The sequence below is a fragment of the Oncorhynchus keta genome, chromosome 15 (genome assembly GCF_023373465.1).
Source record: "Oncorhynchus keta strain PuntledgeMale-10-30-2019 chromosome 15, Oket_V2, whole genome shotgun sequence".
Taxonomy (NCBI): domain Eukaryota; kingdom Metazoa; phylum Chordata; class Actinopteri; order Salmoniformes; family Salmonidae; genus Oncorhynchus; species Oncorhynchus keta.
In genome coordinates, this window is record NC_068435.1 from 44,816,212 (window position 1) to 44,833,338 (window position 17,127).

The following is a 17,127-nucleotide window of genomic DNA, read 5'->3' on the forward strand; positions in this document are numbered from 1 at the left end:
TCTTGACTCTCTATATAGATATAATTGTTGTTCCTGTTGTTGCCTGTTTTGCATATTATTTTGGCATTAATACGTATCACAAAATCAGTTTGCAAACAATGTAAAAAAAAAAAGAAACATTGAGTTAAAAAATCTGCACACAAACATGGTCTAGTTTTTGTTTTCTTGAGTAATGCAGGTGTTTCAGCGTAGCTCAATGTTTTCTGTGGTGGCGGGGCAGCCAGCGGAAAATACAGAGCATTGGGGTTGGTAATGTTCTCTAGTTGCGTCGTGATTGGCTCAGTGTTTGGAAGGAATTAGTGGCTAACTGCAAGAGTTGCAAAGCAATAAAAAAATAGCTCAGACTTGGAAAATGTGTTTTGTACAGTCATCCAACTCGGAATTCCAAGTCGGGAACTCAGGCATCTTTCTAGAGCTCCGATCTGAAGATCATTGATGTGATGATTTGACCTTGTTTTCAGTTCCCAGTTGTCTTGAAAGCACCTTAAATCCAGAGAATGCCAGAGAATATTTTACCACAAGAAGGACCACCGTGCCACCTTCCTGTTCAAGTGAGCAAAAGCACAACAAGGTGAGTCCAAAAATGTCTTGTATGCTGCTGCATAAATGATGTAATATGCCAGGGAGATATGTATCCTGTAGCTAAGAAAGTAACACTAAGTGTATGTTGTGTAGTAAGGCCACATGTGGCCCATGTGCCTCACCCTAATAATTTGGTATTTTTCCCACTCATAACTCAGCCTATAGCCTGTTTTAGAAAAATGCAATCATCGAATATTGAGAGCTTTCATTGTCTGCTTATATGCCCTCTTTATTTATCTTACGGTTAAGACTTGGTGTACAGGGAGAATACTGTAAGAACAGCCCATGTTCTGAATTCTGCCGCTGTACATTTCAAAAGCGCTGAACAAACAGTTATATTGACTACGTCCGTCCTCGCTCGCTCGTTGTCTTAATCGAAATGACGGATGGCCTCTTATCCACTCGCCCTTCCCTTATGCCATAGTTCGTACATCTCAATCACCATTAGAAACCACATTTGTTTAAGCAAGTCAGCCATATCAGCTATGTTTTTTAAAAGGACAGTAAATTAGTCTTAATGAACTGTTTCAGTTATAGTGTCACCGTTATAGTGCAATTATGTATTGTTTACTGTTGTAGCTTTGATGGCATGCATCTAAAAAAAAAATGTTGGGAGTTTTTCCCATCAATATTTACAATAAAGTGGGGATCCTGACTGACCTAAGACAGGGATTTCTTTACTAGGATTAAATGTCAGGAATTGTGAAAAACTGGGTTTAAATGTGTTTGGCTAAGGTGTATGCAACCCTCCGACTCCAACTGTACATATAACTAGGAATAAAGTGACAAGGCAACAGGATAAACAGTAGCAGCGGCGTATGTGATGAGTCAAAACAAGTTGCTGTAAAAAGGGTCAATGGAGATAGTTAAAGAGTTACCCAAACAGCTACCCGCACAAACTATTTAGCAGACGTATGACTTGGGGGTAGGTCCTGTTGGTTCCACACTTATCAGAGAGAACAGTCTATTATTACTTGTTCATGAACAATGCACTGTAATTACTACATTCATTCACAAATGATGTGATTTGTTTTTACAACCTAGAGTCAACAAATGATCAACGCAGGTTCATATTTTTTGTACATAATTGTTCTTTATTGTTTTTTTCTCCCCATTGTCAATAAAAAGGTCAAGGTTCAGTCCCATTAATTAATGTCATTACATGTCATTACAAAGATAAAATTACAAATCATAACAAACATAGAATAGGTAAGTACAATATCCATATATAAACCACTCCCACATGTTCTAACCCCACCCAGCTTTTTCCCTATCCAAACTCGAGCACAAAACTCAAATCAATACTTTAGTTGCAGTAATAAAAAACAATCAATACCCCAGTTTAAAAAGCACTATATCGTGCAATGCCTCGAGTTCTACTTTGTCCTCTGGCATCACACACACAAAGTTATATTCCCCACCCAAACATTTGCCCAGCAAAACACAAATAATAGACATGCGTACAGTCGTCAAGGTATCGCTACCTCACTTTCATTATCATAAAGGTCAAGAGAGACTATTCTTTATTCAGTCTCAAGTCTCATTGAACCATGGTATTAATTATCCCCCCTTATATTCAGACACCTTCTTAGCAAGAACCACCTAGGGTACAATAATGAAAACTGGAACAGGTCTAGTCTCATCCTAGAACCCTGGCAAGTCTAGAACCCTGGTGAGCCTAGAACCCTGGCCAAAAGAAGCAGAGGAACTTCCACCACCTTAGGTTGGGTGACACAGCATACAGTGAAAATGGAGTAGATACTTGTTCAAAATTATCATGGAAAAGCAGCCCGCCTACAAAGTGCCACTTTGACCCAGGATGACTGCAGTGTTAAGTAGTGTTGTTCAGCATACACCAGCTGTTGTCCCTTCAATAGAGAGGTACTATTATAGACAGTAACTGCAGTATTCTATGACGAGATCATTCCTAGAGTCCTTGCTTCCGGTCTTTCTGGGGGGAGGGTCAATTAGTCAACAATACTAAAATAGACACTGTATGTACATATTATATTTAACTACACTTTGGATGCTTTGTACAATAGTCCTGAACTTAAGACCTGCTCATCATGCTTGCTTGTGCCGTGTGGTTGTTTGTGGACTGATGTGGTGGAACCTGCACCACACTAACAGTGAGAAGCTCGTTTACGGCTTGGATCAGACATGAATCGTTCTGTCGCCATGGAAGAGCTCCTATACACCACAGATATCATACCATCAGTTCATGAAACTGGCATTCATGTTGGCTCCATCTATGTTATGGAACCTAATTATGATTCGACGTTTCAAACAGAGTTTGAGTAATGGATCGACTCAATCCGTAGTGGTGGAGACCTGCGTTACAGCCCGATAGAAGCGCCCAGGTAATGTTCCTGCGCTTGCGGAGACCGCATTCACGGTAAACACTGCATATGTCGGCTCAAATCGCAAATAACCTTCACATTTCAACCGCGCTACAGCGCTGAACCTCAGTGATAAGGATTGAGTCAAGCGCTAAACTCTGTGCCTCTGCAATACACTATAAAAATGTTATTACTTTGAGAGAAAATAAATGCATGAGCAAAGATTGAGGATAAGAATTAAGGAATGTGTAATCCTTCCAGATCTCAGAAAGTCAGTAAAAGTGTTATATTTATAAAGACGCTATAACACAATTTCTTTACCATTAGGAATAGAAAAGGTCTGTCGTCCTGTGTTTGATACAGATAAGTAGCAGCAAACCGAAACAACTATTGCGTACATGTACGATGTAAAATGTAAGACGCATGAAATAACATGTTACTTTGACAGAAAATGACAGTTCAGATGGCTTCGCGGACATCATCCACTGCAATTGATCATCAGTCCTGCTCTCTCCATCCACTAAACAGTAAACTGAACCATCTTCTCAAGAGCTACAGAGAAGACTGTTCCTAAAAATGAAAACTAAAAGAGATATTCCAAACCGGTTTTGTTGTATAGGCTTGATTGTTCTTCAGTCACATTTGCAATCTATCAAGACAGACACAGAGGTCTCCTTACAAAAACAAACTTGTTTGTTTTTTTTGCTTGTATTTTCTAGCCTGATGATTCCAGATGTGTTTGTGACTACAAAATCTATGTTCATCTAAGGCTTCAGAGACATCAAAGTCTCCACTACCCGTAGACTTCAGACACATTGGATCATATGGATGGGAAACAGTCAAACAAATAGTAAGATTAAATACCGCAGTACATCTTCATTCCTTGCCCTCGCTCAAGTTATCATAACCTTAAAATAAGAAGTTAAGACACAGACTCACAAGAGAGAAGACCTTCTGATAATATGAGAAAGTCTTCTCTCCTGCGAGTCTGTTTTAACTTCTGAGCAAGCGGACAGGGGCAAGTGGACAGAAAATAACTGGCATGAGAAAATGTTATTTCTCAAATGACTCTTAAAAAGGCCAGTTCTCCTCCCTCTCTGGATTGGTGAAAGCAATCCAGAGAGGGAGGATGTCTCTTAAGAGCGACGGGGAGAAATACAAAAGCAGAGAGACAGCTGTCTACTGTAGACACAGGGAGGAGTGATGTCAACTCAGGTCCATACAGACAGCATCTTCAACTCTTGAGTTGTACATATATACATACATACTACATACATACATACATACATACATGTAACTGCCAAAAGAAAGGAAACACTTTAGTAAATGAGGGACACAAAGTATTTTGAAAGCAGGTTCTTCCACACAGCGGTGGTTCCTGAGTTAATTAACAATTTAACATCCCATCATGCTTAAAGTTGGATAAAAATGCCCAGTTGCCCATTATTTGGGCTACCATAGCTAGAAGAGAACTCAGTGACTTTGAAAGAGGGGTCTCAAAGAAGCATAGTTTTTTATTTAACTAGGCAAGTCAGTCAAGAACAAATCCTTATTTACAATGACGGTCTACCAAAAGTTAAAAGGGCTCCTGCGGGGACGGGGGCTGGGATAAAAAAAATATACAAATATTGGACAAAACACATTTAAAAAGGGGTTGTGGTTGTGTGTTCCAGACACTTGTAGAATCTTTGCCAAGGCGCATTGAAGCTGTTCTGGCGGCTCGTGGTGGCCCAACGCCCTACTAAGACACTTTGTTGGTGTTTCCTTTATTTCGTCAGTTACCTGTATGTATACAGAGAAGACAGTTTGTAGGTGCGCACACATATTCAGCCTCAGGAAGTCTCAAGGAACACGTATCCAAAGTCGGACAGTTGTGTCCATATCAAGAGGTCATTCATTTCCATGAGTCAACACACATACCCTCAACGCACTCACAGATTTACAGCATACTGGATGCTCCTCTTCAGGTACTGTAGGTTGATGACTTTGTACAGCTCCTTACAGACACACGCACACACAGAGCTAAAACACACACAGACACACACACACACACCCTCCCTCTCCTCCACTCTCAGGCGTGTGCTGCAGCCAGGTCTTGGTTGATGAAGCGCCGTAGTCTCTCCAGGTATTGGCTGTAGAGCTCTATGTCGTTGTGTCCCGCCCCCTCCACCCAGAGTGGCTCCACGGCCTTGGGACAGCGCTCAAACAGAGCCAGGCCGTGGGAGAAGTCGATCACCTCGTCCTCCGTACCGTGGATGATCAGCACCGGGGATGGGATCTTAGACACCTTCTCTATGCTGCAATACATCGGTTATAATCAGTTAGTAAGCAGTCTACGAGACCTTGTCCTTGTTTCTGCGATTGCATTTGTGTATGATTGTTTTGTAATGTGGTTTTTGGGTGAGGAGTCCAAATATCTATTTAATCCAAAAAAAAGTGGGCCTTTATGACAATTTATTTTGTCCTGGATCTAAATTAAGCATTCTAATGGCTTGTCTTTGTGCATGTGTGTCTTACTTGGGGAAGGCATCAAAGCAGTAGGTCTTCTTGGTGTCGGGGAAGGCCACCCTCATGCCAGAGGTGAGAGGGGAGTGGAGCACCACAGCAGCACACTCAAACCTGGACGCCAGGTCTACCGTGGGTACCGTGCCAATACTTTGCCCATACAGGATGATGTTCTCTGGGCTGATGCCATACCTGACACACACACGCACAGAGACAGAGAACTGAGTAAACAAATACAGAGAGAACCAAAATAGGCCTACTTGTTTTTCCAACAAGCTCTCAGTCTCAAAATCGGAATTACACATCGGATTCTATCGCTGGATTTGAACTTGGAACATTTGGAATCAAATGCAGATGCTTACGCCCATCCGCCACCACGTGATACAGGTCACCCCTGACCTGTATCACGGGTGACCTGGCTGTGGTATTCAGTGTTTGCTAGGGCTGTCCCCGACAAAAAAATTATATTGGTTGACCGAGAGTCATCTGTTATTTCGACCAATTGATTGTTTAAAAAAAATGGTGTTTTAATCAAATCAACTATTTGCTTGTCTGATGCTTTAAGCACACTGCTTAATAAAATAATTAAGTCACAAGGATGAATTAATAGAGGGAGTCCGACCGCAATTGATTTGATTGTGGCGGGCTCAGATGACAAACTTGGAAAGGGGGAATGTATGGGTGCTCAGGAGGTAACGGGGAAGTCTGATGTGTACCAAACAAGTGCTGTTAGATTACAATATAATTTTTGGACTGTTTAGAACAGGGGTGTCAAAGTCAAATGGACGGAGGGCCAAATAAAAATTTAGCTACAAGCCGAGGGCCGGACTGTTCGAATGTTCATTGAAAAATTTTAAATGACGCATATAGTCTAGTGAACCTAATTGAACCTACTGAAAACCTAACAAATATATTCCAATATGATCAGATAAATAAAGCAATATTTTCTTATGGCTCTGTCAGTAATCTTTAATTTTCAACAGACACAAAAGACAAATTTCCTTTATATAAAAATCCCCATAACATGAACATTAAATGAAAGAAACCGGTATTCAAGGCACCATCAGTAGCCTATATTTTCTATTTTTGGGCTAAATTTACTTCAAAGAAAAAAACAATAATAGCAATTTTCTATCATCCACTCAACTGAAATATTTTAAAAATATAATTGGATTGAAATACAATAAAATAAAGTGCAAAAATCTATTAATCAAAAACAACACTTTGTTTAAGGAGAAGTAACATGCAGTGAAAACAAATATTAAACTTTAACTTTTAAACTTGAACTGAGTAAAAACTCTAAATATGTGATTGCACAGTAATGTTCACTTGTTTGAGGTTGAGGGTGATACTTGGTGGTGTCCCATCTTTTCCACAAGTTCATCAATGTTCGGGGTAAGGCTCTGAGCTGAGGAAATCCTCAGAATTGAGTGGAGGTGTTCAGCAGTAAGTCGACTTCTGTGTGATGTTTTGTTCAAGTTCATCAAAGAAAACAGTTGTTCAATGCCAAACATAGACAACGTTTGAGCAGCCTGGATGCGCAGCTGGGGCATTGTGTCGGGAGGAAACGGGAACTCCGCAGCACCCACTGCCGCATATTTTGCCCTCAGTGCATCATTGCATTGAGGTCAATCAACTCCATTTGGAGGTTTGGTGGTGAGCTTTCCACGTCAACAGCAAATGGGTTACCGAAAAAACCTGCTTTTTGTGCTTCAAAGTCAGCAAATCGGCGTAGAAAGTCAGCGGCAAGCATACCTATTTTATCAGCCAACTGTGCGCTCGGGAACGCACTGGTAGAGAGCTTCTCTTTCATGGTCTGGCAGCTGGGAAAGTGGCTCAAATTTTCTTTCCGCATCTGCGTCTCCCACAGAGTCAGTTTGGTTTTAAATGCCTTCACTGTACTGTACATATCAGAGATGACACGATCCCGACCCTGCAGCTGCAAGTTCATTGCATTCAGATGACTCGTAATGTCACACAGAAAAGCCATTTCACACAGAAACATTTCGTCTCGGAGTTGTGTTGTGTCTTTCCCTTTGCTGTCCAAGAACAGACAAATCTCCTCATTCTTTGAAGCACCTTTCCCTGGCTTAGCCATCGCACCTCTGTGTGATAAGGCAAATCACATGCAACTCCGTCAGAAATGCCTTGAACTGGCGGTGATTCAAACCTTTGGCTCTGATAAAGTTAACTGTGCGCGTGATGATGCTCATTACATGCTCCATTTTCAAGGCTTTACCGCACAACGCTTCCTGGTGTATGATACAATGATAAGCTGTCAGCTCACCTGTCGCGTTTTCCTCTTGCATCTTTTCCCGTATCTTCGCCACCAGTCCGCTCCTGTGTCCACACATTTTGCTCCGTCGGTTGTCAAACCCACGAGTTTTCCCAAGGCAGCTCCATCTCATTTACACATCTTGACACCTCTTCAACAAATCATGCCCCGTAGTTGTGCCATGCATAGGACGTAAAAGCCAAAAACTCCTCTGTCACGCTTAGGCTGGAGTCCACTCCGCGGATGAAAATTGACAACTGGGCAATGTCAGAAATGTCGGTGCTCTCATCCACAGCCAAGGAATATGCAATGAAATCTTTTCCCTTTTTCACAAGCTGCTCTTTAGATTGATGGACAACTGGTCTACTCTCTCGGCAATGGTGTTTCTGCTCAGACTCACATTTAAAAAGAGTTTTTTCTGGGCAAACTAATCATGCAGTTTTTGATGAAATCCCCTCCGTAAATGGCCGGGCTGATTTAGCGATCTCTTCTGCCAAAATAAAACTGGCCTTGACAGCAGCCTGGCCTTGTGATTTGGCTTTTTTGAACAGAGCCTGTCGAGATTTGAGGCCTCGTTTTAATTCCTCTGCCTTTGTAGCCTTTGTTCCATGTCCATATTCTTGTTTTTGTCCGCGTGTTTCGTTTCATAATGTCGTCTCAGATTATACTCTTTCAGTACCGCCACACTTTCTCCACACAGAAGACACACAGGTTTTCCAGCTACCTGTGAACAAATACTCCGACTCCCACCTTGTTTGAAACCCCCGGTTCTCAGTGTCCACCTTCCGTTTTGCCATTTTTGATGGGTATCTGAAAGTTAATTTTACTGTGATGCTGACAACTGCTGTGCCAATAAATATTGAAATGAAGCAGCCTACTGCTCGGTGCGTCACCGTGCATTGTGGGAAATGTAGTATTGGTGCGTGTAAAAGATCTGCGGGCTGCCGGCTTGCTGCGGTCTGCGGGCCGGTTCTAATAATAAATCAAGATCATCCCAGGGGCCGTAAAAACCTTCTCGCTGGCCGGATGTGGCCCGCGGGCCTTGACTCTGACATATGTGGTCTACAGCTATATAAGGCTGCTCTAATAAGCCCACTAATGATAATGACATCACTTAATATTATATCTTTTTTATTATTTATTTTACCTTTATTTAACCAGGTAGGCAAGTTGAGAACAAGTTCTCATTTACAATTGCAACCTGGCCAAGATAAAGCAAAGCAGTTCGACACACATAACAACACAAACATACAGAGTTACAAACATACAGTCAATAATACAGTAGAAAAAACAAGTCTATGTACAATGTGAACAAATGAGGTGAGAAGGGAGGTAAAGGCAAAAAGGCCATGGTGGCAAAGTAAATAAAATATAGCAAGTAAAACACTGGAATGGTAATTTTGCAGTGGAAGAATGTGCAAAGTAGAGATAGAAATAATGGGGTGCAAAGGAGAAAAATGTATTCATTAATTAATACAGTAAGGGGAGAGGTAGTTGTTTGGGCTAACTTATAGATGGGCTATGTACAGGTGCAGTAATCTGTGAGCTGCTCTGACAGCTGGTACTTAAAGCTAGTGAGGGAGATAGGTGTTTCCAGTTTCAGAGATTTGTGTAGTTCGTTCCAGTAATTGGCAGCAGAGAACTGGAAGGAGAAAGGAAGAATTGGTTTTGGGGGTGACCAGAGAGATATACCTGCTGGAGCGCGTGCTACAGGTGGGTGCTGCTATGGTGACCAGCGAGCTGAGATAAGGGGGGACTTTACCAAGCAGGGTCTTGTAGATGACCTGGAGCCAGTGGGTTTTGGCGACGAGTATGAAGCGAGGGCCAGCTAACGAGAGCGTACAGGTCGCAGTGGTGGGTAGTATATGGGGCTTTGGTGACAAAACAGATGGCACTGTGATAGACAGCATCCAATTTATTGAGTAGGGTATTGGAGGCTATTTTATAAATGACATCGCCGAAGTCGAGGACAGGTAGAATGGTCAGTTTTACGACGGCATGTTTGGCATCATGAGTGAAGGATGCTTTGTTGCGAGATTTAACTTTGGATTTAACTTTGGATCTAGATTTAACTTTGGATTGGAGATGTTTGATGTGAGTCTGGAAGGATAATTTACAGTCGAACCAGACACCTAGGTACTTGTAGTTGTCCACATATTCTAAGTCAGAACCAACAGAGTAGTGATGTTGGACAGGCGGGCAGGTGCAGGCAGTGATCGGTTGAAGAGCATGCATTTAGTTTTACTTGTATTTAAGAGCAATTGGAGGCCACGGAAGGAGAGTTGTATGGCATTGAAGCTCGTCTGGAGGGTTGTTAACACAGTGTCCAAAGAAGGGCCAGAAGTATACAGAATGGTGTCGTCTGCGTAGAGGTGGATCAGAGACTCACCAGCAGCAAAAGCGACATCATTGATGTATACAGAGAAGAGAGTCGGTCCAAGAATTGAACCCTGTGGCACCCCCATAGAGACTGCCAGGTGCCCGGACAACAGGCCCTCCGATTTGACACACTGAACTCTATCAGAGAAGTAGTTGGTGAACCAGGCGAGGCAAATATTTGAGAAACCAAGGCTATCGAGTCTGCCGATGAGGATGTGGTGATTGACAGATTCGAAAGCCTTGGCCAAGTCAATGAATATGGCTGCACAGTATTGTTTCTTATCGATGGCCGCCTAATTTGCCAGAATTGTACGTAATTATGACATAACATTGAAGGTTTGCAATGTAACAGGAATATTTAGACTCGTTACACCCGTTACATAAAAATACAGAACGGTTCCGTATTTCACTGAAAGAATAAACGTCTTGTTTTCGAGATGATAGTTTCCGGATTCGACCATATTAATGACCTAAGGCTCGTGTTTCTGTGTGTTATTATGTTATAACCAAGTCTATGATTTGATAGAGCAGTCTGACTGAGCGATGGTAGGCACCAGCATGCTCATAAGCATTCATTCCAACAGCACTTTTGTGCATTTTTCCAGCAGCTCGTTGCTGTGCTTCAAGCATTGAGCCGTTTATGACTTCAAGCCTATCAACTCCCGAGATTAGGCTGCTGTAACCGATGTGAAATGGCTAGCTAGTTAGCGGGGTGCACGCTAATAGCATTTCAAATGTCACTCGCTCTGAGACTTGGAGTGGTTGTTTTCCCCTGCTCTGCAAGGGCCGCGGCTTTTGTGGAGCGATGGGTAACGCTGCTTTGAGGTTGGCTGTTGTCGATGTGTTCCTGGTTTGAGCCCAGGCAGGGGCAAGGAGAGGGACAGAAGCTATACTGTTACACTGGCAATACTAAAGTTCCTATAAGAACATCCAATAGTCAAAGGTATATGAAATACAAATCGTATAGAGAGAAATTGTCCTATAATAACTACAACCTAAAACCTCTTACCTGGGAATATTGAAGACTCCTGTTAAAAGGAACCACCAGCTTTCATATGTTCTCATGTTCTGAGCAAGGAACTTAAACGTTAGCTTTTTACATGGCACATATTGCACTTTTACTTTCTTTTCCAACACTTTGTTTTTGCATTATTTAAACCAAATTGAACAGGTTTCATTTTATAGGCTAAACTGATTTTATTGATGTATTATGATAAAATAAGTGTTAATTCAGTATTGTTGTAATTGTCATTATTACAAATAAATAAATAAAAATTGTCCGATTAATCAGTATCGGCGTTGAAAAATCATAATCAGTCGACCTCTACTAGTAATAATAACAATAAGGTGATCAAGAAAATATCATTATTATAAATATTGTTTTTCTGTCAATTTGGAACAGTGTAAACAACGCTAAATAAATTAAGTAATGCCAGAGAGGCTGTTCGAATGAAAAAAAAAGGGTAAAGCCTTTATTACAGCATAGCAAAGATTAAAAACGGCCAAATTTGTGAAATTGTTTATCCGACATGTTGTGGTTGCGTGAGGCTTGGTGCTCACGGAATCAGTGGGCTATTAAAAAAAAAAAACACTCAAACAGGCAGCAGAAGCAGGATCTGTCTTACTTCTGTAGATATGGATGGTTTATAAAGCCAGGCACATTTAACAGTTAGGCTGTTGATTACAGACCTAATTAAGTTGGGGTTTCCTCTCTCCTCACTGTTCTTAGACATTTAAGTCTAGGGCTGTTTTCTCATCTCCCAACTCTGCTGCTGCTTCCGCTGCATTGTTCTAAACACCCACCAATATGCTGGGTAAATTCAGTATTATGCGCATAGCAACATGGTCTAGGAAAAGGTGCCAATTCAACAGCGCACTGATGTTTCAGAACAGTGGACAGCGACCGCTACCCGAAGTGGAAGAAAGCGCATATGTAATAAAATGATATCATTTTTTTGTGTTGCACCATCCCCACAGCCTCCACAATGGACTAGTTAACTCAGGCAGGCGAGAATTAGACAGTTGTCTTATACACCATGAAAATAAATGTTTCTTTTTGCTACTGCTCGACTAAAGAAATCTCAAATCTAAGACCAACAGCCTATCGACCAAACAATCGACCAGTTGACGAAATGGAGCTACAGTTTGATTCAGAGTTTGATTATTTGTTACATTGCACTTTTGCCTCCCATTTGGTCCGGATTAATTTCACATTGCCAAATATCCAACAAAAAATCCTAAACAAAACAACATGTCCATGCAAGTCATTTGTTAATTTGACAAAAACGCTCACGTTAAATCCATCTACAGTGCCTTCGGAAATTATTCAGACCACTTTACTTTTCCCACATTGTTAGGTTACAGCCTTATTCTAAAATTGATTACATCGTACATTTTTTCTCATCAATCCACACACAATACCCCATAATGACCAAGCAAAAAACAGGTTTTAGAAAAAAACAAATATCAATATTACTCAGTACTTTGTTGAACCACCTTTGGCAGTGAAGCCTCGGGTCTTAGGTACGACGCGACAAGCTTGGCACACCTGTATTTGGGGAGTTTCCCCCATTCTTCTCCGCATGGCCCCCCAATGGTGGAACAAACTCCCTCACGACGCCAGGACAGCGGAGTCATTCACCACCTTCCGGAGACACCTGAAACCCCACCTCTTCAAGGAATACCTAGGATAGGGTAAGTAATCCTTCTCACCCCCCCTAAAAAGATTTAGATGCACTATTGTAAAGTGGCTGTTCCACTGGATGTCATAAGGTGTATGCACCAATTTGTAAGTCGCTCTGGATAAGAGCGTCTGCTAAATGACTTAAATGTAATGTAAATGATATCCTCTCGAGTTCTGTCAGGTTAGATGGGGAGTGTTGCTGCATAGCTATTTTCAGATCTCTTTGAGATGTTTGTTTGGGTTCATCCGGACTCTGGCTGGGTCAGTCAAGGACATTCAGAGACTTGTCCCGAAGCCACTCCTGCCTTGTCTTGACTGTGCTTAGGGTCGTTGTCCTGTTGGAAGGTGAACCTTCGCCCCAGTCTGAGGTCCTGAGCGCTCTGGAGCAGGTTCATCAAGGATCTCTCTGTACTTTACTCCGTTAATTTTTCAGTCGATCCTAACTAGTCTCCCAGTCCCTGCCACTGAAAGAACGCTTGGCATTCAGGCCAAAGAGTTCAATCTTGGTTTCATCAGACCAGAGAATCTTGTTTCTCATGCTCTGAGAGTCCTTTAGGTGCCTTTTGGCAAACTCCAAGCGGACTGTTGTGCCTTTTACTGAGGAGTGGTTTCCGTCTGGTCACTCTACCATAAAGGCCCGATTGGTGGAGTGCTGCAGAGATGGTTGTCCTTCTGGATGGTTCTCCCATCTCCACAGAGGAACTCTAGAGCTCTGTCAGAGTGACCATTGGGTTCTTGGTCACCTCCCTGACCAAGGCCCTTCTCCCCCAATTGCTCAGTTTGACCAGGCGACCAGCTCAATTAAGAGTCTTGGTGGTTCTAAACTTCTTCCAGTTAAGAATAATGGAGGCCACTGTGTTCTTGGGGACCTTCAATGCTGCAGACATTTTTTGGTACCCTTCCCCAAGATCCGTGTCTCAACACAATCCTGTCTCTGAGCTCTATGGACAATTCCTTGGACCTCATGGCTTGGTTTTTGCTCTGACATGCACTGTCATTGTGGGACCTTAAATAGACATGTGTGTGCCTTTCCAAATTATATCAAATCAATTGAATTTACCACAGGTGGACTCCAATCAAGTTGTAGAAACATCTCAAGGATGATCAATGGAAACAGGATGCACCTGAGCTCAATTTCGATTCTCATAGCAAAGGGTCTGATTACTTATGTAAATAAGGTATTTTTGTTTTTAATTTGCTAAAAACTTGTTTTTGTTTCATCATTATGGGGTATTGTGTGTAGATTTCTTAGGATAAAAAAATATATATATATATCATTTTAGAATAAGGGTGTAACATAACAAAATGTGAAAAAAGTAAAGAGCTCTGAAAACTTTCTGAAGGCACTATGTTTATCCTGAACCATCACTTGTGAGACCCAATCTTCATATTACTTATGCTTTGGTCTTCCAACAACATGCGGGATGAAACAGCGCAAAAGCCCCTCTAACTGCGGCGTGAACAGGCTATTTTCAATAGCCTATCCCCGGTATAGTCTCCGTCTCCCCTAATCTACATATACTCACAGAATGTGAAACCCCACCTCTTTAAGGAATACCTAGGATAGGATAAGTAATCCTTCTCACCCCCCCTTAAGAGTTAGATGCACTATTGTAAAGTGACTGTTCTACTGGATGTCATAAGGTGAATGCACCAATTTGTAAGTCGCTCTGGATAAGAGCGTCTGCTAAATGACTTAAATGTAATGTAAATGATATCAAGTTATGATGCTGCAGGCTGCATTTCATCAAACACTCACAGTGAAACAACCAATAATACTGTGCAACTCTGGTTATTTTCCTTTATTTGGTCCGGACTGCGTTCTCACCTGCAACAAACAGCATCTTGGTACGAAACGGACCAAGACCACCCTTTTTTGAGCAAACCACAGTGTGTTGCTTAGTGCGCTTCGGAGTATGGGTAGTGTGTTCACACCAGTCCAAACCAACAAAATTAAGGGGGAGAGTTTGGAAATAAACACTCCAAACAAATTTGGTGTGAAAGCCCCCTAATTCAGCTGATCAAAGGTCTTGATGATTAGTTGACGAGCGGGTGTGGCTGTGTGTGTGTGTGTGTGTGTACCAGCTGTTTACCGGGAGCGCAGGGCGTGCCAGGCAGCGTCTATGTCAGCATAGAGGTTCTTCTCTGAGGGTTTGCCGGTGCTGACACCATAGCCAGAGTAGTCGTAGGAGAAGATGTTACAGTTGATACGCGTTCCCAGGCCAATGTAGAAGCTACTCATCTGACCCAAGTCTACTGCATTACCATGGGAGAATAGCAATGTGAACCTAGGAGAGAAGGAGATGGGGGTGTGAAAAGGTGATGGGGGGAGGGAGGGAGGGAAATGGAGAAAAAAAAGTACAATTTAAGAGAACGTAAAATAGAAGTGTGATGTACTGTACAATAGAACCATCGAATTTAATAGAACACTATCATACTTCATGAATTTCTATAAATAGAACAACCTGCACAGATGTATATTTTTAGGGATAGACACTATGCACAGAGAGAAACAGATGCCATCTCTTTGAAAACAAACAAGAGAAATGTCACAGCCCACCAATTGATTCACTAAATACTTCTTCCTCCCCTCCACTCACTCACCTGGCATTGGGGGCACAGCGGATGTACATGCAGCCCACCCTGTTCCCCCGGCTAGACCTTGTCAGGAACACGTCCGTCATGTCCAGCTCTCTCTGAGTATACTGGAACTCTGCCCTCTCTGTCAGGTGGAGCTTCCACCTGCCCTCTCCTCCTCCTCCTCCCCCTCCTCCTCTGTCTCCCCCTACGCCACCCAGCCGGGAGCGCAGGCCCGGAGCCCCCAGAGAGGGGGGTGCACCCCCAGGTGCGGTCCCGGCTGCTGCCGCAGCTGTAGCCTCTGGGTCTGGCAGCATTGAGTAGGTGGGCTCTGGAGGGAGGAAGGCCAGCTTGGCTGCGATGCGGCTGGGGCAAGGAGGGCAGCAGAACAGGCAGCATAGCTCTCTAATGGAAAGGCCGTTCATCTTCTCCTGGGGGGGAGAGGGGAAAGTGTGTGTGTGTGGGGGGGGTGAGTGTACTAAACAGCTTGACTAGCCGTATATATGACACACAGATGGATGGAGCATCTGATGGTGAAGAGAAAATATTCTACCTGTATTAAAGTTCCTCAGGGACTTGGAATGAGATGGCACAAAGGTGCCAACACCACCTGATCAGGTCACTCAGCAGCCTGGATCAGTGGGCAAAAAGAGTACAATGAACACACAGTACAGACCTGCTCAGTTAGCTTACTACCACATTATTCTGTAAGGTGGGACAATCAAAGTGAGGTTTGAACCAGTGACCCTGTGAATACATGCTACATGGTCCTGACCTCAGTCTTGGCTGAGACGTTGTAAGCCAGCCTTGCATATATAGGAAGCCGTAGCTACTATTTAGTTAATGCAAGACAATTTCAGAATTCACAAGCTAACGTTAACTATAGTAGCTCATTTACAATGTCCTAAAAATGCACATATTGTGTTTATTCGCGTTAACTAGCAAGCTACCAGGAAAGGCAAGATAATATCTAGGTAACTTTAACTTCGATATCATACTGCATATCATACTGCATATTATGGTGAATCACTCAGTAAAACACTGATGTTCAATAATGAGGATAGTTAAAGCTAGTTATCGTTAGCTGACTAGCGAATTAGCTTGATAAACTAGCTATATTGATTGTGATGCACCCTAGCTAACCCTGCTAGATAGCTACCGGTGCATAAAGATAACGTTATGGGTCTTAAAATATAGCTTGGGAAACGAGACGATATTTACCCAGCTAAATCTGTGGCTAATGTTAATGCAATAACGTTAGCTTGCTATCGGTAAATAACTTGCTAGGTGGTGTAGCTAATGCTAGTTGGTAAAGCTAGCTAGCTATGTCAAAACATCAATTAGCTAGCTAACGTTAGTGTTTGTGATAGACATATTCCTGTCTATCAAAAAATAGCTGCACAGTACCTCGAAAATTCTTCTTGAGCCCTGACATGGGTAATGTACTCTGTATAATTAGATATGTGTCTGTCATTTGTAGATTGGCTAGGTAAATATCATGACAACTACTTATTTTTTTCCACAACCCTGTCCGACTAGACCCGGAAGTGACGGAGGGAGAGGGCGTAGCCCAATTGCGTTCATTTAGCGCTTACGGTGTTACATTTTACAAGCTTGTCGTTTTCACTGATTACATTGTGATACTATATATTTGCACTGGAAAAGAGCCGACCGTGTGTGTGTGCGTGGGAATTTTCCTTGTTTTACTATCCTTGTGGAAATTTTGGGGTTAGTAAAACAAGAAACATTTTCCCTAATGGGGTCTTTTCCCACATCCCCATGACAAT

General features: G+C 42.4%; 1 protein-coding gene across 3 annotated transcripts; it reads right to left on the reverse strand.

Moving 5' to 3' along the window:
* Window positions 1–4,415: 4,415 nt before the first annotated feature.
* Window positions 4,416–16,909, reverse strand: LOC118383302 (alpha/beta hydrolase domain-containing protein 17A-like). Of its 3 annotated transcripts, none has more exons than XR_008065444.1 (7): window positions 16,748–16,909; window positions 15,894–15,971; window positions 15,368–15,771; window positions 14,857–15,051; window positions 5,439–5,618; window positions 4,857–5,218; window positions 4,416–4,703 (listed from the first exon to the last, which is right to left on the reverse strand). XR_008065444.1 is itself a non-coding variant. In XM_052464247.1 (6 exons), the coding sequence occupies exons 3-6, from the start codon at window positions 15,763–15,765 to the stop codon at window positions 4,993–4,995; spliced, it is 999 nt and encodes a 332-aa protein (XP_052320207.1). In that variant the 5' UTR covers window positions 15,766–15,771; window positions 15,894–15,971; window positions 16,748–16,909; the 3' UTR covers window positions 4,416–4,992. The 3 variants fall into 3 exon arrangements, 1 of the variants encoding a protein (XP_052320207.1); XR_008065445.1 differs by having other exon boundaries at window positions 4,842–5,218; XM_052464247.1 differs by having other exon boundaries at window positions 4,416–5,218.
* Window positions 16,910–17,127: the final 218 nt, after the last annotated feature.

Bases quoted from the DNA above. Each gene is read 5' to 3' on its own strand.
- LOC118383302 (XM_052464247.1), bottom strand. From the start codon at position 15,765: ATGAACGGCCTTTCCATTAGAGAGCTATGCTGCCTGTTCTGCTGCCCT. The intron at 15,052-15,367 runs GTGAGTGAGTGG...CTTCTCTCCTAG, and splicing joins CGCTGTGCCCCCAATGCCAG to GTTCACATTGCTATTCTCCC. The intron at 5,219-5,438 runs GTAAGACACACA...GATGTATTGCAG, and splicing joins TGCTTTGATGCCTTCCCCAA to CATAGAGAAGGTGTCTAAGA.